Source organism: Octopus bimaculoides, chromosome 2 (assembly GCF_046866305.1).
Source record: "Octopus bimaculoides isolate indiv1 chromosome 2, ASM4686630v1, whole genome shotgun sequence".
Lineage (NCBI taxonomy): Eukaryota > Metazoa > Mollusca > Cephalopoda > Octopoda > Octopodidae > Octopus > Octopus bimaculoides.
In genome coordinates this window covers 125,633,597-125,658,699 of record NC_142929.1, presented here as the reverse complement: position 1 = coordinate 125,658,699, position 25,103 = coordinate 125,633,597, and the positions used below count along the sequence as shown (strand labels likewise).

At 35.6% G+C, this 25,103-nt stretch overlaps 1 protein-coding gene across 2 annotated transcripts in view; it reads right to left on the bottom strand.

Annotated features, from left to right (window-relative positions):
• Window positions 1–7,453: 7,453 nt before the first annotated feature.
• The window catches only part of LOC106870974 (centrosomal protein of 290 kDa-like), a 120,947-nt gene continuing 103,297 nt past the window's right edge, over window positions 7,454–25,103 (bottom strand). The window contains exons 54-58 of one of the 2 annotated variants that reach the window (XM_089347642.1): window positions 23,018–23,110; window positions 20,860–20,936; window positions 14,551–14,641; window positions 14,213–14,338; window positions 7,454–11,925 (exon numbers count right to left, since the gene is read on the bottom strand). In XM_089347642.1, coding sequence (XP_089203768.1) covers window positions 11,815–11,925; window positions 14,213–14,338; window positions 14,551–14,641; window positions 20,860–20,936; window positions 23,018–23,110 — 498 coding nt within the window. In that variant the 3' untranslated portion in view covers window positions 7,454–11,814. Of the gene's footprint in view, window positions 11,926–14,212; window positions 14,339–14,550; window positions 14,642–19,328; window positions 19,457–20,859; window positions 20,937–23,017; window positions 23,111–25,103 lie in introns of those variants that run through there. The other variant, XM_089347643.1, reaches the window with a different exon arrangement.

Sequence of the window (25,103 nt, the reverse complement as noted above, 5' to 3'; positions counted from 1 at the left end):
CATACATGCATGCATACATACATAAATGCATAGCATTCACAAATGTTTGGTTACTACAAAACACATCAAAGTAGAGTTCATGGAAAGGCTATGATTAAATACATTGTTTCCATATTATTCAGCAATTACAGCACAATATAGGACAGACAAATAAAAATTATCAAAAACTAATTCTGACCTGACCTACTTGTTACTAATGTAGATTCATCAAATCTTAATCCCATCATAGACCATAGATTCTCAACTATTTTGGTGGTCCCCCATAGCCATTTTATGTTTACCTCCTATCAGACAGGAAGCGGTACTGACCACATTGGAACACTGTGTGTGTGAGCAGTGCAATGTCTCACTCTGTGCAGCACCATGTTTTCAAATATACCACTCGTATAACCTTAACCCTAACCCTGTGATGGCATCACATGAAGAATACCTGTGCCAGTGCTACATAATAAGCACCCATGCCAGTGCTACATCAAAAGCACCCTTGCCAACACCACGTACAAAGTATCCATGCTGGTACCATGTAAAAAGTACTTGTGCTGGCACCACATAAAAAGCACCCATGTTGGCACTATATAAAATACACCCAGTACACTCTGTAAATTGGTTGATATTAGGAAGGGCATCCAGCCATAAAAACCATTCCGAAACAGACAACTGGGGCCTGGTGAAGCCCTTCAGCTTGCCAGCTCCTGTCAAACCATCCAACCCATGCGAGAATAGGAAATGGATGATGATGATGATGATTTCTTACAATTAGATATACTGCTACATTTAATACACTTAAAGGCATCGTTTTTCCTAGTTTTGCTGTAATTATGATCCACCCACAGATTGCAATTTCTAAATATTGTAATCACACTAAGTGACTTACAGCATACTTCAAACATGGCTCACTAAAGAGAACATTGCCTTCACTATACTCTTTTTTCATGCTTCTGAACGGATTCAATCACATTCCTCTGTTTTCGTTGTTGTTTTTGTTTTTGTTAGGGCTTTTTTTTTTTTTCAATCATTTGTAGTTCTTAGAATGATTAACAACAATTAGATGATCATTATGCTGTAATGTAAATAATTGGATAAACTCAGATTGATATTAGCATTGACATTTACAATCTGACAAAATCATACATTAAATGAATGAAGAAAAGAGTCTCCATGCAGTCATTCAACTGCTAAAAATAGCAGCCAAATCAAATCTCCCTCAAATCACACACCAGCACCTTTTAGAAAATGGGACACATTTAATAATAAAATATTAAGATATATTGCCACTGATAAAAAGAAAAAAAGTAATAAATGGGACGGTCATAGCTAGAATGCTATTGATCACAGGTCTGCTTAATATTACTGACCTGGCCCTAGACAACATCATCATCATTGTCCATTTTTCTATGCTTGCATGGGTCAAATGGAATTTGTTGAGGCACATTTTCTACAGCCAGATGCTCTTCCTGTCGCCAACCCTCATCTGTGTATGACAGTGATGCTTGCTCACATGATGTTGAGATAAGAGTATATGCACAGGCACACATACATACTTATCTCAAAATAAGCAACAGGATATTCAGAGCTAATGCAGTACGATTGTTTCAAGCAACTCCATTTAATTGAACAATGGAATCATTACAGCAATTTAAGTGCAGAGCAATCCTCAACTCTTTTACTTGTTTCAGTTATTTGACTGCAGCCATGCTGGATCACTGCCTTTAGTCAAGCAAATCGACCCCAGGACTTATTCTTTGGAAGCCTAGTACTTATTCTATCAGTCTCTTTTTGCCAAACCGCTAAGTTACGGGGATGTAAACACACCAGCATCGGTTGTCAAGCGATGTTGGAGGGACAAACACAGACACACAAACATTACACTCACACACACACATTACACATATATATATACATGTATACGACGGACTTCTTTCAGTTTCCATCTACCAAATTCACTCACAAGGCTTTGGTCGGCCTGAGGCTATAGTAGAAGACATTTGCCTAAGATGCCACGCAGTGGGACTGAACCCGGAACCATGTGGTTGGTAAGCAAGCTGCTTACCACACAGCCACTCCTGCGCCTATGCATAAATACATAGAATTAAATGATGTAACGATTGCATTGTTCAATTAAATGGAATCGCTTGAAACAATCGTACTGCATTACCTCTGAATATCCTGTTGCTTATTTTGATTTCAATCACCCTATTATGAAATTGTTTTGAAATTGTATGGATAATACCGTACTAAATTCTGGTACCTCAACTTAAGTACCTAATTCATCTGAATCTAAATTTTTGCTTAACTCGTCATACATACATATATGTAGCTTAGTGGTTAGAGTGTTGCACTCACAATCCAGCGATTGGAACTGAGCCTCACATTGTGTTTTTGAGCAAAACACTTCATTTCATGTTTCTCCAGTCCACTCAGCTGTAAATAGGTTACCCTGCAACAGACTAGCCTTCCAATTAGGAGTAATGTTGGCCTGCTCACCTAAGCCAGCAGGGTGGCAGCATTCAACCCATGCCAGCATGGAAAGCAGACATTAAACGATGATGATGATGATATATACATATATAAAAGATAAATACAGTATGATAACTAAAACGCCATTAATGCACCAGTAATTCACAGTTCAAAATAGATATTTTTCCTATATTCTTTATCTTTTACTCTTTTACTCTTTTATTTGTTTCAGTTATTTGACTGTGGCCATGCTGGAGCACCCCGTCTTTACTTTTATTTTCATACTTGATAATATTAAATCAGTAGAGCACCAAACGAAATGCCTTGTGGTGTTTAGTTACATTCCTTTACATTCTGAGAGCAAACCCCACTTACATCATTCTGTATAGAATTGATAAAATAAGCATAGTTAAGTTCTGAAAATTTATTTCAGCAATTCCCAACATTTGTGACCTTGTGTCAATGATAAATGATATTATTCCATTCCATCCTTAGTGCAGAGAAAGAAAAATAAATCTATAAAGATAGCAAAAACGTGTACATCACTTAATACAGAACTAAGATAAATAACACAATCGCCCAGCTCATACCAGTACGGAAAAAAATGGACGCTAAAAGGAGAAGGAGGTACAGGGAGAAGGAGAGGGAGTGGCAATGATGATGGTTGTGCACAGCACTCAAGCACTGTATCATGTTATTAGTAAGCATCGTGGAAATATAAATTGAATATTGGTATATATTGCTATCAAACATGACATATTTTATTACTCTCTTGAGGGAAGAAAGATAAAGTTAAACATAATGGTATTTAATCACAGGATAGTGTAATATAATATACTCAGTCTTGCATTCTGCTGTCACTTCTATTCTTGGAGTATCACTAGATTGAACATAATAACAAGAGCATGCAGAGAGTGCAAACCTCTGCCAAGGCAACATCAATGTCCTCTCAGCGATTAGCTACAGATGATTTTTAAAATGAGAATATCTGAAATATACTCGACTGCTCTCACAAACAAGAATACTAAAAATGAACCAGACCGCTCTCAAAAAAACAGGAAAAATAATCCAGAATCCTTTTCCGGTACCAGATCGATCCCAAAATTTAATCAGTTCATGCCAGTCATGAGGCCAAACATCCCTGAAAGTTTCATCTGAATCTATTCAGCAGTTCTTGAGATATCTTGTCCACGGACAAACAAACAAACACGACTGAGAACAATACCTCTGCCTTCACTAAGGCGGAGGTAATAATTTAACCTCAATGCTAATAGTTTCCATATAATAGACTTAATGCCATTTTAAAATCTATTTTGTTGTATTGTTTAAGCCTTTTGTTACCATATTTCTTTTGAATGTTGCCATTGTGTAAAAATAATTTGGAAAATATTGAAGAATTTAGCAAAATAACTTTGTTGTTATTAAGATGGTGTTTGAGACTATAAGTTTACATGAGATTTTGATTGAAGATTTTAATGTAGAATATTTGAAACAGAAAGTTTGTATCATAGAACCAGAAATGGTCTCAAGCAGGTTGGTATCAGAAGGGTTAAATTCTTGGAATTATCAACTAAAAGTAATGATGAATTTGAATAAATCTAAAATGAATAAATAAATAAATTTTCATAAATTGTTTCTAATTAGGAATTTTATTAATCGTTTTTTATAGCTTTCTTGAGGTTCTTCAACTGATAACTCAATTTATGTATCTTAAGAGAATTCCCAGTCTTATTTAACAACTGAATCTCCCAATATTAACTTTCTACTAAGTGTTGTAAGCCTAGAATAGCTGCAGAATTATTACTCAGTCAATGGCTATTATCATAATTATTGGGACATAACAAATTAGCCACAAACCATTGTCATCATCATCTTTATCACCACCACCATCGCCGCTTCTGCCACCACCACTATCACCATATTTGTTTAATACCTGTTTTCCATGCTGGCTTCGGTTGAATGGATCAAGCTAGAAAAGTACAATGAGTTCAATTGCCTGCTTTGATATGATTTCTACAACTGATACTCTTCTTTAAAACAAACATAACAATGCTGATTAATTTGCTCTCATTTCTATTTAATTTTTGAAAACATGTGGCTTTGTGTTTAGAGTGTTGGACTCACAATCATTAGATCATGGCTTCAATTCTCAAGCCAGGTACCTTGTAGTGTTCTTGAGCAAAACACTTCATTTCACATTGTTCCAGTCCACCTGACTGAAAGTAACAATGACCTCTGGTGATTAACTTATAACATTCTGCTGTCCATTCTATAGGGTGTCATACACTCTCAACCTAAGGTGATCTTGTGTTGGATGATGAAAAGGTTATAGTGAGAAATACAGGTGTCTTGCTGTAGAGGAAGTATAAGATTACCTGGCTAGAGTGAGGTAAGATGCTTTAAATATCTGGATAAGCTTCTGAACATGTACGCTCCAAGAAGACTTATTTCTATTAAATCCTTTTTATTACTATGTCTTTGCTAAAATATACATTTCTTTCAGCTAATTTTGTGGCGGTGATTCAAAATTTCATCTACTAGATAATCAACCAGACACTATGAGTGAACCACTACAGGTCCATTAAGCAACCAAACAGTGTGAAGTTGTTTTTCTAGAATGTTCTTTCTTGTATCTTATGAAACACCTTTTGCTGCTCAATTAATCACAAGAGTGTTGAAGACAGCTGAACAACACATGCTTCCATTCTTGCCATGATGACATTTCCAGATATTTCTGCAAACATTTCCAGGTTCTCGGACAGGCCCCTTCTGTTCTGAACATTCACATGGTGTCTCATAAGTTAACTTCTGCAGACATGGCACAGTTTTTCTCTTTATCTCAGTCAGCAGATGGCCAAGGACAGATAGCCAAAGAACTCTGTCACCACAGAGATTTACACAGTGGACTTTACCAGTGTCGCCTTCCTGGCACTTGTGCCGGTGGCACGTGAAAAATCATTTGAACGAGATCGTTGCCAGTGCCGCTGGACTGGCTCCTGTGCAGGTGGCACGTAAAATACACCATTTTGAGCATGACTGTTGCCAGTTCCGCTTGACTGGCCTTCGTGCCTGTGGCACATAAAAGCACCCACTACACTCTCGGAGTGGTTGGCGTTAGGAAGGACATCCAGCTGTAGAAACTCTGCCAAATCAGATTGGAGCCTGGTGTAGCCATCTGGTTCACCAGTCCTCAGTCAAATCGTCCAACCCATGATGATGATGACTTTGTATATTTTGGGGCTGACCACATGTTATCACACAGAAAGCGTTCTATAATTTCAGAGCACTCCATCTCTCTAACAGTCAGCAAACATTTATGTCATTCATTGTAAATAGTCAACATCCAATATATTTATATCTGGCAATACATATTTCAGTGTGCTTCAGTTTTTATTCACATAGCCAGCAAAATATATCTTCATTTACCAGCTCACTTCAAGTAACAATCTCAAAAATAATGAAGAATTTACTTAAAATGATTTTGTCATTATTAAGTTCTTATAAGGCAGTCATCATCATCATCATCATCACCATTTAATGTCCACTTTCCATGCTGGCATGGGTTAGACGGTTTGACTGAAACTGGTAAGCTAGAGAGCTGCACCAGGTTCCAGTCTGATTTGGCATAGTTTCTACAGCTGGATGCCCTTCCTAACACTAAAAAGTGTAGGGTTTTCTATACGCGTGGGACTCGAACCCACACTGCTATGTTTACGCGACAAGTGTGCCACCATTACACTGCACTGGTAAAAATATTAGCATGGTTAAGATGAGCAAAAATGACTAGCAGCATTTTGTTCTCCTTTATGTTCTGAGTTCAAATTCCACCAAGGTTGACTTTGCCTTTCATCCTTTCAGGGCCAATAAAATAAGTACCTGTCAAGTACTGGGGTCAATATAGTCGACTCTTACCCCTCCCCTCAAAAACTTCTGGCCCTGTGCCAAAATCTGAAACCATTAATAAGTTCATATCTGTAATTTGAATTTACATAAAATTCTAGTGGAAGTTTTTAATCTAGATCTCTTTACAACAAGAAGTTTGCTTCACAGAACTAGGGATGTCTCAGGCAGGTTGGCATTAAAAAGGTTAATTTACTGATTTCTTGGAATGCTTGTTTTTCCTTTTCTGTATCTATATTTTGTGCTGCTTCTTATCAATAACTTAAATACAAACTTATCCAATAAGTCAAAACAGTAAGTCAACAAACAGCTTCTATGAAATCTATCAATATGCTAGAAATGGCAGTCAAATTTCCACTAAGTGACACTCTCCCATCATAAAATAAAGAATGATACATTGGATAATGTGGCTCTAGATATACTGCAATAAAGACAGGATGGTCATAGCTGGGATATCTCAGACCATAGATTAAACAACAACAATACTAACAACAAAACAATTACAGTTTGTTTCTTAAAATAATAATAATAATGAAATTATTGTGTATAGTGCTCAGGTGCACTACAGCTCGTCCAAGGTGCATGTACAATACATAGAATTATTTACAAAAGTCAGGAAAGTGAACAGTGTATGAGTCATGATATACACTTGTGCATGTATTTGGAGTGGGGGGATGTCAGGTGTAGTGTGGGCAAATTTCAGGAAGCATTGAGGTTTTAAAGGATGCAATGTCTCAGCAACTAACACCTGATGCAGGTGGTTTGTTCCATGCTTCAGCTACTCTGAGTGTGAAAAAATGTTTCCAAAAGTCATGGGAGCTGTGCTGTTTTCTGACTTTGTAAGCATGCCCACATGTGTTAGACACATGGAACTCAAAAAGGTGCTTAAGGTGGGTGTTGGCACAATGGTTAATAATGTTGTGGGTGTTTACCAAGCCAGATGTCAGAGCTTCCATGGATCTATATCCAGAGAAACAAGGCGTTCAGAGTATGGTAGATGCTTGATGGATTATTTTTCTATTTTGTTTTGTTTTTCTGAAAAGTTTAGAAGTTCATTAAAATGAAATTTTGAAAAATAACAAAATGAAAACAAGTATAAAAATGAAATATAATTTTATTTATGATTTATACATTACAAAACATATATTAGAGTTTTTTATGATTATAAAAAAATATAGTCTAAAAACAGAAATTAAATACAAAAATACAAAAACAAATTGTCTTTTTAATGTTTAATTTAAAGCACTTATATAAATATTATTGACTATTTTTTATATATATTTATTTATTTTATCGTGCTTTTTACATGTGGGAAGGGTCCACAAATTGAAGTATAAGTATTTAAATTGTTGATGAAAATGCAGAGTACCATTCATCAGAAGTTAATGCAGCGTCTATTCAACAAGACAAACTGAGGTGAGAAATGTAATATCTTGGATGTAGTAAGGCTTTCACACTCAACCTTGTATCACTTGATTCTATGAGTAACTGTGCCTCAATAGACCTTTTTAATAAAAAAGGTATTTTCATCAAAAGATAATTTTGTTCTAGAATCTTCATAAATGTTCTCATTAATTTTAGAACTCCATCAATATGGAAGAATTGTAAATTCAGCTGAGTTATTTGAAAGTATTAAGAGACCATCAAAGAGAACATCATCACCACCATCATCAGCATCAACCCATTAGCATTCACATTACTCTGTCAAATGTAATACTTATTTATTCACACTAATTTGAATTAATCATGTTTTATCTCATAACTTTGAGAATTCAATGATGTGACTGTTTACTTTTGGAATGACATTATAAGGTAGGTGTGAGAGGTCAGATCTGGTTAGTTTGATCATAAAAGAGGTAGAATATTTGGGACAGATATGGCTAGTTTAAAGGGTTAAGAGTTGATATCCTTTTTCCATGGTTTGACAGGGTCTAGCAAGTAAAGTTACTTTCTCAAGTCATGCTGATTCACAAGGACTAGTTTCCCAGTTTCATGACATATAAATTCTCCACCTGGATAGGATGTCAATTCATCGCAGGATTACTTATTTTTGCTAGCTGAGTGGACTGGAGCAACATGAAATGAAGTGTTTTGCTCAAGAACACAATGTGCTGCCTGGTCCAGGAATCGAAACCACAATCTTATGATCATAATTCCAACACCCTAACCACTAAGCCACGCACCTTCAGTGGGCAAGCCATAGTGTTGCCTCAAGCTCCAGTGTGAGCTTTGGCATGATTTCTACAGCTGGATGCCTTTCTTAACACCTACTACTTAACTGTGTGTACTGGGTGCATTTTTCATGCCACTGGCACGCGTGAGATCATCAAATAACATGCAAAACAAAACAAAAAAAAAACAGGGAAAAAGCCCCTAACAACTAGTTATTGGGATGGGAATTATCTGAAAGAGGGAGGTGGTTTTGTGTGAGGTGCTGAGAGGCTAAAATATGTAAGTAAGTAAAGCCTTGTAAGTGGATTTAGTACATGGAAACTAAAACAGGCCTGCCATATTTGTATGTGTGTTTGTCTCCTTGTTTGGACATCAGTGGGGCAGTTATAAATGAGCATCGTTGTTTTATAAGTGGAATCCCTTGTTTCCAGTCTGCAATCAAAACATGTTTGGCCATAGGGAAATATTAAACAGGTGAGGATTAGACGCAGGAAGAGCATCCAGCTGCAGTAAAATCTACCTAAATGAATTCTGGGCATTAAAATTATGATGATTATGATTAAAGGGGTAATTTTTGCAATAAATTATATCTTAGGAGTAGCTTTAACAGGGTTTTTTAACAAAAGCTAACACATAGCAAAAAATATCTACATTAGTGACCAATCACAAGCCAAGAGAGCTATTAAATGATAATGTGACCTGCTAGAAATAACAGCTAAATTTCCACCCTACCGTCTTAAGAATGGAAAGACAATGTTGCCCTAGACATACAATACCTGAGAGAAAATAGGATAGTCATGACTAGAACAATTGTCCAATCAGAGTTGAGTAGGAGTTAATAAGAACAACAATAACGAGGCAACTTTAAATTGACCTTTGTCATTACTCCACTGATAGAAGACAATGGTCATAATGATGATGATGATGATAACAATGTTGTTGCTGTTACTATTATTATTAAGTTGGTGAGCTGGTAGAGTTGTTAGCATGACAGACAAAATGCTTAGCAGTATTTCATCTATTTTTGTGTTGTAAGTTCAAATTCCACCAAAGTCAACTTTATCTTTCATCCTTTTGAGGTCAATAAATTAGGTACCAGTGAAACACTGGGGTTGATGTAATCAACTATACCCCCCTCCCCCAAATTCCAGGCCTTGTGCCTATAGTAGAAAGGATTATTATTAAGTTTTAAAGGTGAGTCAAAAATATCACAATATGAAGAAAAACTTGAGTGTTTCTTTTACTGCACTATACCAATGTATGTAAAGGCACAGGGCTTAATGGTTACGGTATTCAGCTCACAATTATAAGATCATGAGTTCAATTTCCAGCAGCACATTGTGCCTTTGAGCAAGATGCTTTATTTCATATTGCTCCAGTTCACTCAGCTGACAAAAAACATTGTAAATTCAAAGGACCAGCCTTACCACAAACTGCATCACACAGAATCTCTCTGAGAACTACATTAAGGGTATGCATGTTTGTGGAGTGCTCAGCTATTTGCATGTTAATTTTTACAATCAGGCTGTTCCATAGATCAGCTCAATGGAAACACTTGTAGTAACCAACAAAGTGCCAGTTAATACCAGTGTATAGTAATTTCAATGTGGCAAAGTCCAAGCTCCCATCTATTTTTAAATAATTTTAATACCAGTTTCTTAGTTTCAAAAACTTTTAAAGCTGACAGAGTGCCATTACAGTTTTAGTGCCTTAAAAGATTGGAAATCAGTGCAGTAGAGTTTGCACCTTGAATATGCTGTTCTTTAATCTGTGCTACAATCCTGTTGCACACTTTAACATATCTACGCAAAGAGGCACTGCAGCAGTCAATGACTGTTGGGCCAGGTATGAGATGCTTTGACACAGCATTTTGGTGCCATCTATTTGGCATTGTTGATTCAATGCTGGCCTATTTGACATTAGATGTTTTAATGTTTCTGTCTCTTTTTCTCTTTCTCTATGTATGTGAGCATATTTCTCTTTATGTGTATGAGGAGAGGGAAAATGTTCATGTCAAACATGTTCAGTTAATAAATTGTAATCTCTCTCTCTCTCTCTCTGTATATATTTTTGTATACTCTTGTGCATGCCTCCAGTATCAAAACAGGTTGAATGTCCAGTTAGCCTTACCAAATAATAAGGCTGCACCCTATCTTCTCATTCCGGCTGCACTTATCTTGCTTTTCAAATTGTTTGAAGACTGCAGTGGTGGTGCTGCCATAAGGGCAAAAATAACAGTGAAAATGAGTCATAGGGAAGCACACTAAAAAGAATATATGAATAACTTTACACATAATACATGAAATATTTATCTTAACTTGTTTGTAAAATATCGATTACTATTAAATTCAGTGACCCACATTGAAAAGAAATGAAAACCATACAAAATAATCTTTTTAGAAGATTTAATAACGTCAAATGACATTTAATGGAAACCTTAGCTATTTCCCACAGCCAAAATTGCCTCACAACAAACAATGAACTCTGGTTTCTGAGAGAGAGAACAATAAATAAATAGCTCTAAGTTACTGATAACCTACTACAAAACACAATCATTTAATGTCTATTTTCCATGCTGGCATGGGTTGGATGGTTTGACAGGAACTGGCAAGTCAAAAGACTGCACCATGCTCTAGTGTCTACTTTGACTTGGTTTTTACGGCTGGATACCCTTCCTAATGCCAACCACTTTACAGAGTGTACTGGGTGATTTTTTTTCATGACACTCACCAGCACCAGTGAGATCACTAAGTAACTTGCAACACAAAACCCCTTAACTAGGGATATGTAGTATTGAGGGACCTGGCTTTATACCAGTTGGTGGGAGGTTAAAGTATGATAGACAGGAGTGTCTCACTGCAGAGGAAATAATGGCTACTCCAGATGGAAAAGAGAGAGTAAATGGTGAAGATGTATCTGGACATACCTTCAAGTTACTGGAAGGTTAATACAAGAGAAGTGATACAGAGAATTTGACAGGATGCAGATTGATTAAGGGAAATGCTGTGAGAGATGCACATCATAATACACACATACTAGAATACCTCCTCTCATGGAAAATTAGCTTACTTGATAGGCAAGCCTGCACTTATGAACATCTACTAGCTCACCAACTTTTGTCCCCTTTCAGTTTCTTCTTCCACTATTACAGTGGTATCGATCCGCTAAGACATTTAAATAATTCCACAATGAAATAAGAGGGGAAAGATGGATGGGTGAATCTCTGTGGTGATTGAAGAAAATTATGGGAAAAGTGTTACCAACGGACTACTTATTCTCTTGTTGTCATTTATTTTCATAAAGTGCAAGTTTTTTCATAGCTTCTCTATAATTGTACTTCAAATCTTCAATCTCTTCAAAGAATTCTGGTCTAAAATTCTTCAGTTCATCTTTTAGCTGTAATGATAACAAGTCACATGTAACAGATTATAAAAATAGATGCATTACTCAATACTAATCACATTAATCATTTTTTCATTGATCATTTGTTTTATGCCCATTTTTCCATCCATACATAGGTTGGGCTAAATCATATATTATGACATTTAATCATATATTATAATCTATATATATATATAAATGAGAATGTATGTCTGTGTGTGTCTGTGTGAATCCCTAAAACTCCAGAACTACACAACCAATTTCATTCAAATTTTACACATGCCTTTTAGTCAAAAAATTTTTTTAACTTCTTGCATAATTCGAGCCCACAGCAACATAATATCTCCTCCACTATTTAAGTATTACATGTCAAAAGTGAAACAAAAACACTCATGTCAAATACTTTCACTTTAAAAATGAAACTTTTCGACTATTTCAGTATCAAAACTGAAACACAAGGACAGACAAAACACAAAAGTAGGGAAAAAAATGAAATCGAATGAAAAGAATGGTAATGATAAATGAAAAGGTGGAATGATGTCTACTCGAACTCCAAACTCTAGTTAACGTCACTGAACGTTTTTAGAAAAAAATTTCAATACGTGTTATTTTATTTTTGTCTCTTTCTCTTTGCTGTGTGTTGCTTGTATTTAATATATTATATTAAATATTATGCTTTTCTTTACAAAGCACCATCAAATTAAGAATTAAGTTCAATAACAAAAATATTAAAGACTACTTTTTAACAAGCTGATTAAAATATACATAATTAGAAATTTATCCAAGAATTATTAATATGCAACTTTACTGTTCAGAACTGATCAGTGACATTATCATAATAATTATGATCATGTTAATAATCATTTCAAATATAGATGCAAGGCCTGAAATTTAAGGTAGGGAGTTAGTCAATGCCATTGATCCCAGTATTTGATTGGTACTTTATTTTATCAACCCCAACAGGATGAAAAATAAAGTTGAACTTGGCCATGCTTGAATCAGACTATAAAGTGTTAATGTCCAAAAGTGTTAATGTCCAAAGTGTTAATGACTGTTAGTTCACTACTTAATCATAATAATGGTTTTAAACTTTGGCACAAGGCCATAAATTTTAGGGGAAAGCAAAGTCAATGACACTGACCCCCAATGCTCAACTGGTACTTAGCAGTGGTGGATACAGGGGTATTGCCCTAGTTGCCCGGGCAACACCCTTTCTAGCTGCACTGTTGCAAATATAATAACATTGTTATTTTATTTCCAGCAGTTTCACAGCATTAGTTTCATATGCTTATGGTCTGCCACAACAAAGAATACATAAAAATATGTCCATTTATTACGAATTCTCACCTTATATATATATAGTATTTTTTCTGAAACTTTTGGGCAACACCCCCCCCCCAAAAAAAATTCTATATCCCCCCCGCTGTTTATTTTATCAACTCCAACAGGATGAAAGTCAAAGTTGACCTTGGCCATATTTGAACTCAGAGCATAAAGAGCGAGAAGAAATGTCAGTAAGCATATTGTCCGACAATTCTTATTTATTTACTGCCCACAAGGGGCTACACACAGAGGGGACAGACAAGGACAGACAAACGGATTAAGTTGATTATATTGACCCCAGTGCGTAACTGGTACTTAATTTTTTGACCTCGAAAGGATGAAAGGCAAAGTTGACCTTGGCGGAATTTGAACTCAGAACTTAAAGACAGACGAAATACCGCTAAGCATTTCGCCCGGCATGCTAACATTTCTGCCAGCTCACAATTCAATGACAGAAAGTATCAAATGACTGATTCATTGGCAACAATTATAATTTGGCAATTTTAATGACCAAGGAAAGCATAAATTGAACATCTTTGATTTTACAGTTTTGAAACACTATTCTATTAGGGTTTTTTTTTATGAGGCATAGGAGTGGCTGTGTGGTAAGAAGCTTGCTTCCTAACCACATGGTTCCAGGTTCAGTCCCACTGTGTGGCACCTTGGGTAAGTGTCTCCTGCTATAGCCTCAGGCCGACCAAAGCCTTGTGAGTGAATTTGGTAGACGGAAACTGAAAGAAGCCTGTCGTGTGTGTGTGTGTGTATTTGTGTGTCTGTGTTTGTCCTCCCACCATCGCTTGACAACCGATGTTGTGTTTACATCCCTATAACTTAGCAGTTCAACAAAAGAGACCAATAGAATAAGTACTAGGCTTACAAAGAATAAGTCCTGAAGTCGAATTGTTCGACTAAAGCCAGTGCTCCAGCATGGTTGCAATCAAATGGCTGAAACAAGTAAAATAAGAAAAGAATATCTTACCTGGAAGATTTCAGAGGATTGTTTATCTTTTTCAAGTTTCAATGTTTTCAGTTGCACTGTAAGCTCTGTGTTTTTAGATATTAAAGAATCATAGCTTCTAGCTTTCTGTAACATGTCTTCAGTCATCTGAAACAATAAATAGACAATGTATCATCATAATGATTATCACCATTTTTAGCATCCACTTTTGCGTGTTTGCTGGATCAAATGGAATTTGAGGCAGATTTTTAACAGCCAGCTGCCCTTCCTGTCACTAACCCTCGCCTTTTTCCAAGCAAGCTAATATTTCCCATGCCCCAAACATGTTTTTCAGAGAAGACTAGGAATATCTTACTTACTTTCGGTACTTCCCCATGGAGCTTTTGTTGCAGAAGTTTCACCTCTTTGAAAAGTTCATTTTTCTCGCTTTGCAGTTCACTTATTGTTAACCTGAAATCAATTTCTTTTTTTAATTTCAGCTTAATAAGAGAGATCAACTAAACTTTCAAGATACATTTTTTACATTAATCAGAACACAAATGTTAAATGAACATTATTAGAGAGAAATTTTCATAGAAAAGAAAAAAGTCTAAAATAAGTAACAAAGCTATATAATTCTTCAAGTTAAAAATACATTTTAAAGACAGATGTGAGCCACAATTAAAGAATAGTGATTTGGATTAGTGTAAGAATAATTCAGCAGTCTGATGCAACATAAGTCACAATTTCCTCTAGAAATACACTTTGTTATAGATAACAGAATTACTACTGGCCATGATATGGGCTCAACTAAAAAGATGAGTCAACAATTACAGACAACACCATACAACATATTGATAATCTCAATATAAGTAAATACATTTACTCTCACAGTGAAAGAACATTCCAAAGGGCTAAGTTTTTACAAAGTAGAAATTTATGCTTAAACCAGAGAGTGAACGATACTTAGCATTATTAGATAAGAGTTGAAATTATAATCCTTTAATGTAAACCATTAGCACAAAAATTCCTTCTTTGCTAAATTAAATAGATTTTAAAATATTAAATTTAATACCTTTAAAACAGTACAGATAATGAAATAAAGAAATAAATAAATTTGTAGTTGATTTGATATTACTGACATTTCAACTAGTAGACGTAAACTTAATGATCTCTAACAAAATGCATTTGTCCTCATTATTTACACAAAACAGCCACAAATGTCAAGTAAAACATAAATAACCTCTGAACTTTAATCTTTAGTCTATCTCAATCTAGTCTAATCTTTTTCTCAAAGACAACTTGGTCTATGGCATTTCTGGCAATTTTATGAATACTTTCCCAATAAGATAATATACAAGCTTGTAATAGCACTTCCAAAATCATTTTTGTTACCCTATAAATAATTGACATTTGTGTATGTGTGAAAATGAATGTGTGTGGCACACACACATACATGCATATATACAAGGGGGTGCCGAAAAGTTCCTGGCTTTAAGGATATCATGAAAGGCCCGACTGGAAGCTCAACCTTTTGAGCTCTTTTACAGGACCACTGCAATAAGTGTGTGAATCTGAGAGGAGAATATGTTGAATGATATTATAAATATAACAAAGTCATAATAGTTACATACACATAGCGGACATAATCATCATCATCCTTTAATGTCCGTTTTCTATGCTAGCATGGGTTGGATGCTTTGATAGGTGCTGGCCAGCCAAGGAGCTATCCAGACTTCAATTGGAGTCTAGACACAACTTGCCTGTTGTGGTATGGTTTCTACAGCTGGATGCCCTTCCTAATGCCAACCACTTTACAGAGTGTGCTGGGTGTTTTTTAAGTGCCACCAGCACAGATATGCTTACACAATATCGGCTTGAGTGCATTTTATGTGGAACCAGCGCCTGTGAAGTACAAGCCTGTATGAATCGATGACAGTGATGCATACACACACACACACGTTGGTAGTGAGACGTGATTACTGAATATAGAGGATAAGTAAAGGCTGATAAGAAATGAGACCAGCATATTCTACAGCATATGTGATACTAGCAGGCATGAATGACAGAGCACACAAGTACACCAAAAGAAAAACTGGATATCAGAAGTGTTTGCTATAATGTACAAAGAAAGAAGAGTGTAATGTTAAGAGGTTAAGCACACATTAAGACCTGAGTGAGGAAGGCCTCCCTTCAGGGATTCCAGACCTGACCCACTGATAATAGTACTTATCCCATACTGAGAGAGTTGCCATAACAGCCCAGAGCCAAGAATAGTGAAGAAAAATCATCATCAATGGCCTCTGCTCCTTAGGGAATAATGGACTTAACCCATTATCATTCAGATTATTCTGTCAAATGTGATGCTTATTTATTCACATTACTTAGAATAAATTATGTATTATCTCATAGCTTCAAGATATCAATGATGTCATTGATTATTTTTAAAATGACATTGTAGAAGAGATGTGGGAAACTGGATCTGGCTTTGAACATATAAAAAAGTAGAATACTTGGGCTGGATATGGCCAGTTTAAATGACAAAGGGTTAAGTCAGTTAATATACTTGTAACTGTTTAAAGTTAGCTAATATGCTTGTCTCTTGAAAAACATCTTATACATGTGTGTAGATTTACATGTGTTGCCCCAGTTTATTCAACAAGCTACTCAAAGAGGCATGATTTAAGCTGCAAATTTTTCATGTTGAACACAATTTCTACTCTTTTGTTTAATATGTTGATAAGTTCAGTGTAATCAATATTTCATAAGGCTGCTTGCTGTAACAACAAAATTTCCTTTCTTGGCTAATATTTTATAACATATTGTAAATTGATTTATTTAAACTAACCATTGATGGAACACAATTGTTTAAAGTTTCCTACATATGATTTCCTGGACAAATTAGCAATTTCTAAGTAAATAGATATTTGTCTGTTATTGATTCCTCCAGTTCTTTACATTGAAAAGAAAATCTACCTATTGAAGCTAATAACTGCTTGGAATTTTTCCTCAAATCTAAAGTGATTCATCTGTATAAACAATAAACATTCATCAAAAAATGAGAACTATTTCTTCTTCTAAATTCTATGACTTACAAGGAATGAGTCTGAAAAGGAAAATGTTTCACTATTTTCCTTTTCTATTTTACTTCCAAACACCCCTCCTGCGCATTAGTTTCAAAGGCTGCCCTTCTCTCTTGGATTGAAAATTTTAAAATGGCTAAAACAAACTAGGAATGGCTATAGTTAGAACACTGATCAAATCTTGAAGTTTGTTTTAAATTGCATTTGGTACCTATTGGTTGGTCCACATTACCCAATAAGCAACATAGGGTCAGTCTGCTGGTTTCTCTGGTAAATATTTCCTCCTTGGGTAGGAGACTGGTCCATCGCAGGGTGACTCATTTTTACCAGTTGAGTGGACTGGAGCAGCATGAAATGAAGTGTTTTTGCTCAAGAACACAATGCATCGCTTGGTCCAGGAATTGAAACTACAGCCTTATGATCATGAGTCTAGTAACCTAACCACTAAGCCATGCACCTCCACTTGGTAACTTTTCATCAACATCATCATAATTTAACATCTGTTGTCCATGCTGGCATGGGTTGGACAGTTTGACCAGGACTGGTAAGCTGGAAGGCTGCACCAGATTCCAGTCTGATTCAGTATGGTTTTCTACAGCTGGATGCCCTTCCTAACACCAACCACTCTGAGAGTGTAATGGGTACTTCTACATGCCACCAGCATGGGTGCCATTTGCATGACCCCGGTATCTGTCACAACTGTGATCTTGCTTGGCTTGACGGGTCTTCTCAAGCATGACATAATGCCAAAGGTCTTGGTCATTGCCTCTATGAGGCCCAATACTCGAAAGGAACTCAGCCACTTTGCCTCCATGAGGCCCAATGCTCGAAAGGATTATACATTATTTCTAAAGTACAGGGTCTGTGAGTTGTTTCAAAGTATTTTGATAGTATATGGTTACCTCCTTGACATAAGTATGTTCAAGTATAATTGATGAAATATATTTAACAAACAACAGCAAATAACAATTGTTTCTTTTAATTTTAACATTCACTTTTCTATGCTTGTATAGGTCAGACAGAATTTGAGACAGAGTTCATATTGACAAGTGCTCTTCCTGTCACTTGTTTTCTGGTGAGATAATATTTCCACATGGCTAGACATGTTTACACAGCAGACAAGAAATGAACAACATTATCTGTATGATGGTGAATTCATTTTGCAAGTCACATGATGTCAAGACAAGAAGATAAGCTCACATATACATACATGTACACTCAGATATATACACATGCACACGCACACACACACACACACACACACACAGCAGGCTTCTTTCAGTTTCTACCTCCTTGACATAAGTATGCTCAAGTATAATTGATGAAATATATTTAACAAACAACAGCAAATAGCATTTGCTTCCTTTAATTTTAACATTCACTTTTCTATGCTTGTATGGGTTAGACAGAATTTGTTGAGACAGAATTCATATTGACAAATGCTCTTCCTATCACTTAACCTCACTTGTTTTCCAGTAAACTCACAAAGCTTTGGTTAGCCCAGGCCTGCAATAGAATTAAGTTGCCCAAGGTGCCACACAGTGGGAATGAACCCAAGCTGTATGGTTAAGAAGCAAACTTCTTACAACACAGCCGTGCCTACACCAGGAGAATCATTTTTTTTTTGCTTTTATATATATGTATATATATATATATATATATATATATATAGCTGCAGGTGTGGCTATGTGGTAAGAAGATTGCTTCCCAACCACATGGTTCCGGGTTCAGCATCTTTAAGCGTCAATTTTTCTAGCGCGTGGAGAGGCTTATAGCCAATCCCTTGTTATAATTATGTATATAATTATTAAAAATATATATATATATATATATATATATATACGCACACACACAATAAAAATTAGAAAAGACAACTTAAGTTGATTACACATTCTTATATAAAATTTATTGATTTTTTTTATAGGTTAATTAGAAATAAATCATACATTTTCTGTCCAATAATAATTCCAAGTTGAATTGTAGAAAGACACCAATCCATATTGCTTCATTATCCATTTATATTTATCGAACGAAATGAGGATAACTTCTGTAATTCTATTTTTATTTATGGACAAATAACTATTGGTTCAATGAGCCGATAAGGATGCGTCAATATGGCTACTAAACTTGCTAGAAATAGCAGCCTATTCTTTCTCAAAACACACTCAACCATCTTCTCAACCAATGTAGTCCAGAGTACAATCTAAAGAAAAAAGTGGATAGGAAGGCATGTTCATGGCTTGGATGCCATTTTTTGATCATAGGTCAGCTTGATCAGAACTGACCTTGGCTAAACAACAACAACTATTGATTCAAAGTATTCTTTCATCTCAGATAGATAGCCTAGAGAGAGGCTAAAGAAAGAGGGGAAAAGGGAGAGAAAGAAAGTAGATGGGCAGACAGCCAAAGAGGGAGAAAGAGTAAGAGGAAACAAAAAGGACAGAGAGAAAGAGAGAGAGAGAGAGAGAGAGAGAATAACAGACTGTTTATAAATGTGTTTGTGTGTGTGTCTTTTCTCATTCTGATAACAACTGAATAATTGCATCATCATTGTGAAATATCTTTCATATATTGATTAAATCCTTTGTTGCACCATCCAAAGATGCCATGTTTGTTCATGACTCTTTAACTCTTCAAAGAATGCTGGCAGCAGGATCTATCTATATTCATTGCTGCACCATTTCACTCATGGGATACAAAATACGAGGCTGTATTGGATTTTCTTCTCAGAAAATACAAATGCCAACTTTAAAAAAAAAGAACTTTCCACACCATTTGTTATAGATGGTCTGGCTCTTCATCGGTTACAACAAGTGTTCTAGTTGATTCAATCACTCAAACAGCCCGTTCATGTATATATTAGTGTGTGTGTATATATGTATATATATATATATATATATATATATATAAGTATGTGTAAGGATATTATTATTTATAATATTATCAGTGGTTTAGCATGCATAAAAAAAAACCTGTAATGGTATAAAATGTCAATTAATAATTAAGGGTATTAGCAAGCAGTACCAGCATACTGACCAAACCACAAGCTATCACTAAACTTATGGTTTGGTCAGTTTGACTGCTATGTCAGCATGCTGGTACTGACGAACCCAATACTTGGCTATGAGCTGGAGCTGCCAATGACGAACAGAAGCACTTGTGTATTTGATATTTTAGTGCTTAGAAGGCGGAGAGCTGGCAGAAACAGTAGCACACAGGGTGAAATGCTTATCTGTATTGCATCTGTCTTTACGTTCTGAGTTCAAATTCCACTGAGATCGACTTTGCCTTTCGTCCTTTCAGGGTCAATAAATTAAGTACCAGTTACGCACTAGGGTCAATCTAATCGACTGCCCCCCCTCCCCAAAACTTTTAGGCTTTGTACCTAGAGTAGAAAAGAATATTTTTATGTTTGGTTTTTCCATGCTGGCATGGGTTGGATGAGACATTTTGAGACAATATTCTAATGGTGGGATGCTCTTCCTGATGCCAATCCTTATTTGTTTTTCAAGTAAGGTATTTTATTTCATGTTTTTACGTGTCATTTTAAAACAAACATAATAAATATGAAAACATTATGAAAGAATTCAGTTCAAGACTACTTACTTGGCTTTTCTGTAAGCATGGTTTAATGCAGCATCTGAATTGATAGATTCATTTGGAATACTTTCTAACAGCTGAATCTGGAAATTGGCATGCAAAAAAAAAAATTTTTTAATTTTATTTTGAAAAGTTCAAACAAGCAAGTTTTAAGACATCAAAAAAAATCTAAAATTATTTTTTCTTATTCAGGCCACTGCTACTACCTCCACCACAACTACCCCCCCCCCCCACCTCTGTTGCTACCACCATCACTGTCATTTTAAAATCTACTTTGCATGCTTGCATGGGTCACTTGTCTCAGAGGGAGTTTGCTGAAGCAAATTTTCTACAGCTGGATGCCTTTCCTGTAGCCAAAGATAATATTTCTCCAAGGCCAGACATGCTTTTCCAGAAGATTGCAAACAAATGACATTGCTCATATGATGGTGACACTTGTTTGTAATTACCATGCAATAGCAAGGCAGCACATCTCCCACCCTACTACCACATGCACACCCACACACACACACACACATACATACACACACACACACACACACATACATACATATATACATACATACATATATATATATGATGGGCTTTCTTTTAGCTTTCATCTACCAGATTCATTCACAAGGCCTTGGTCAGCCTGGGGCTATAGGAGAAGATGCTTACCCAAAGTGTCACACAAGGGGACTGAACCTGTAATTATATGGTTGGGAAGCAAACTTCTTAACCGCACAACCATGCCTGCACCATATGCATAATAAAACCAAATTGTCAAACATCAAAGACATTTTGAGTTCTACTTTTCACTAATAACAGTTTCTATACAACAATTAGAGAAAATAAAAGGTTCATTTCATTAAAAAATAACGATATCAGAAAAACATAATCAGGCCAAAAACAATAACAATGATTATCACTGTAACACTAATTATCACCATTACTCTCATTATTGCTAATACATGTAGCCTTGTTGACTAGTTGAAGATTCTACTTGTACTGCAAAAAATATACCCCACAATGCTCAGCTACCCAGAAAGCACTGATTGTCACTGGTTTACATCACCGTGTTGCAAGGTTGCATATTTATTTCATGGATTTATGTACTAGTACCCATCAACATGGAACCAGTGAAAAGAAAAAATATGAAGACGCCTGATCCTAACAAATGATGCAGGTAAGTGTATTCTCTAAAGGAAAAGGTAGAGATGATTGAGAAAATACATGATGGCAGAAGCTTTTCAGTTGTAGGCCATGAATCTGGTATCAATGAATCTATCGTTCATTCTATTTACAAAGTACACAGGGGTGATTCATTTATCACTGATTCAATTATCACTGTATTGTTTTGGGAAACCAAACCCCAATGATAAACAAGGAGAGATGTATCTTCTTTGTTATCAACTACCTATTTAATCTTTACTTACACATATCCTTAGCAACTTTTATATTTTGAGGACCTGGTTCTTATGGATCCTTTTCTTTGTGAAAGAGCAGTAGAAAAAGTGTCAAACCCAGAAGAATAGTCTTGAATTGAAAAGGTTATCACAACTACTTTTAAGAATTGGTCTATCAGCTTGAAATGTCTGTAATTATTCCTTTGCATAATGAGTATAGTACCAACATACCCTGATGCTTTAAGCATCTCCACATTTAACCCTGATAAACCAATGCCTTCTATCTTCATGTTCTAACAATGCTTGTTATAAACCTTTTGGCTAACTATCTCGACTATTTGATCCACTGGCTTTCTTAGGATCTCACAAAATATTGAGGCATTTCAGAATTGTTTTTCTTTTCTCTCTCACTGCAAAAAGATACATCAATACCATCTCAAATACATTTCACCTGACATCTTGATTCAAACAAACACATTGTTTTATGATTATCAATAATTCATACTTCCTATGTTCACAGAGGTCTCGGGAATTACATTAAAAATATACATTTAGTAGGCAACCTAGTGCTAAAAAGTGTACTTAATGCAAAAATATAGAAGCAATTAAATAGCTACACCAATAATAACATGTAGGATCTATATGTGGAATATTAACAACTGGAGGCCAACTGAAATTATAAAGATGGCCAAGAAAACCAGGAAATTCCCAAAACTTTCAGAGCAACATTCACAGAGAGAAACAATGATAATATAAGGACCAATAATTAGTGTTACCTTTCTTAATAATTCTTGTTTTTCTTGAAGCAAATCTTGTTCTCTCTCAGCAGATTCTCGTAAAAGAATTTTCATGTCTGCCATTGTTTTACGCTACAAAATAAATAAAAACTTATTATAAATGTATCATAAATAAAAATATATTATTTGGTTGAATAAATTTAATGATCATCATCATTATCGTGTAATGTCTACTTTTCATGCTTACACAGGTCAAACGGAATTTGTTGAGGTAGGTTTTCTATGGCCATCTGCCCTTCTGTCACCAACCCTTACCAATTAATATTTCCCCACAGTTAGATATGTTTTTAATGGGCGACTGAAAATTAACATTCTCACTTGCATAATGATGGTGATGCTTGTTTACACCCATCACATGATCTTAAGGCAAGGTTACACACACACAACATGTACGATGAGCTTCTTTCAGTTTCTTATTTCTTTATTGCCCACAAGGAGCTAAACATAGAGGGGACAAACAAGGACAGACAAAGGGATTAAGTCGATTACATCGACCTCAGTGCGTAACTGGTACTTAATTTATTGACCCCGAAAGGATGAAAGGCAAAGTCGACCTTGGTGGAATTTGAACTCAGAACGTAACGGCAGACGAAATACCGCTAAGCATTTCGCCCGGCGTGCTAACATTTCTGCCAGCTCGCCACCCTCAACTAACATTTCTGCCAGCTCGCTACCCTCAACTAACATTTCTGCCAGCTCGCCACCCTCAACTAACGTTTCTGCCAGCTCTCCGCCCTTCTTTCAGTTTCTGTCTACCAAATCCACTCACAAGGCTTTGGTTAGCCAAAGGCTACAGTAGAAGACACTTAACTAAGGAGCTGCCCAGAACCAGAGATCACATCCATTGAGAAGCAGGCATCTTAACGACACAGCTATGACTGCTCCAAACCTAATGTATTTAGATTCATGTAATTCCCATGCTTAGAAAGTTCAAAACTAACAAATCAAACATATTTGTCATATTACAACAATAAATTAAATGTATTACAAACAATGTAATCCTTTATTTTCATATACATTGATTAAGCAATTATCATAGTTTAATATAAATCTATTGATTATCACCATATCAACCATATCATACTTGAAGTACCAGCTATGCTGAGTGGTGAGAACACATGAATCAGATTATTAATCCCAAAGTCAAGTAGGCTCAACATACAATTACAGATAGAACTGAATGATTACATTTGAGAAAAAAAACAACAGAAGCTCATTAGTCAAGATTTGAAAGATGGGTGAAAGTTTAATTTAGAATGCTGATTTTTAAGCAGTGCTGCTCAGTAGATTACAGTTCCTACTTCAAACCATAGAAAAAAAAACTTTGATTATCTCTAGATTGTATCAAACAATTACCAGTGATATTTTAGAGTAATTATAAGGCAGAACCGATAACACACTGGGCAAAGAGCTTAGCAGCATTTTGTCCATCTTTATGTTCTGAGTTCAAATTGTGCCGAGGTCAACTTTGCCTTTTATCCTTTCAGGGTCGATGTAACAGTACCAGTTGATTTCTGGGGATCAATGTAATCAACTTACCCCTTCCCCCAAATGTGCCAAAATTCAAAACCAATAAATATATGTATGTATACAAAAGTTGAATTACATTTGGAGAGGAAAGCATGAAAGTCTGTTAAAGGCTTTACTGACTTTCCTCATAAAAGAAATTTACTTAATAAGAGCTATCCAGATATATCAAATAAGGAATAAAATTGTTTAGAAGTATAACAGACAAAATAAAAACAAGTAATTCAAGAAAAATGTTGTGTATTGAACTCCTAATGAATATATATAATAAATGCTGCGTATTAGTTTAAATAATTAAAATCCGCCAGTCACATAGCATGTACGAGTTTTATGTGAACTCATCCATTTTTTTCCTTATATACATTGTGATTAAAATAAACAGGCACACAATTGATTCCATCGCTACAGGATCACGGTTGATGTTATCATCCCCTCTCATACATTCTATCAGTGAGATAGAAATTTGCAGTTTATGATGATTTGATCTTTGTTTTTATACCAGTGCTTATGAAATGAGCAAATTACAAAACTCAACAAA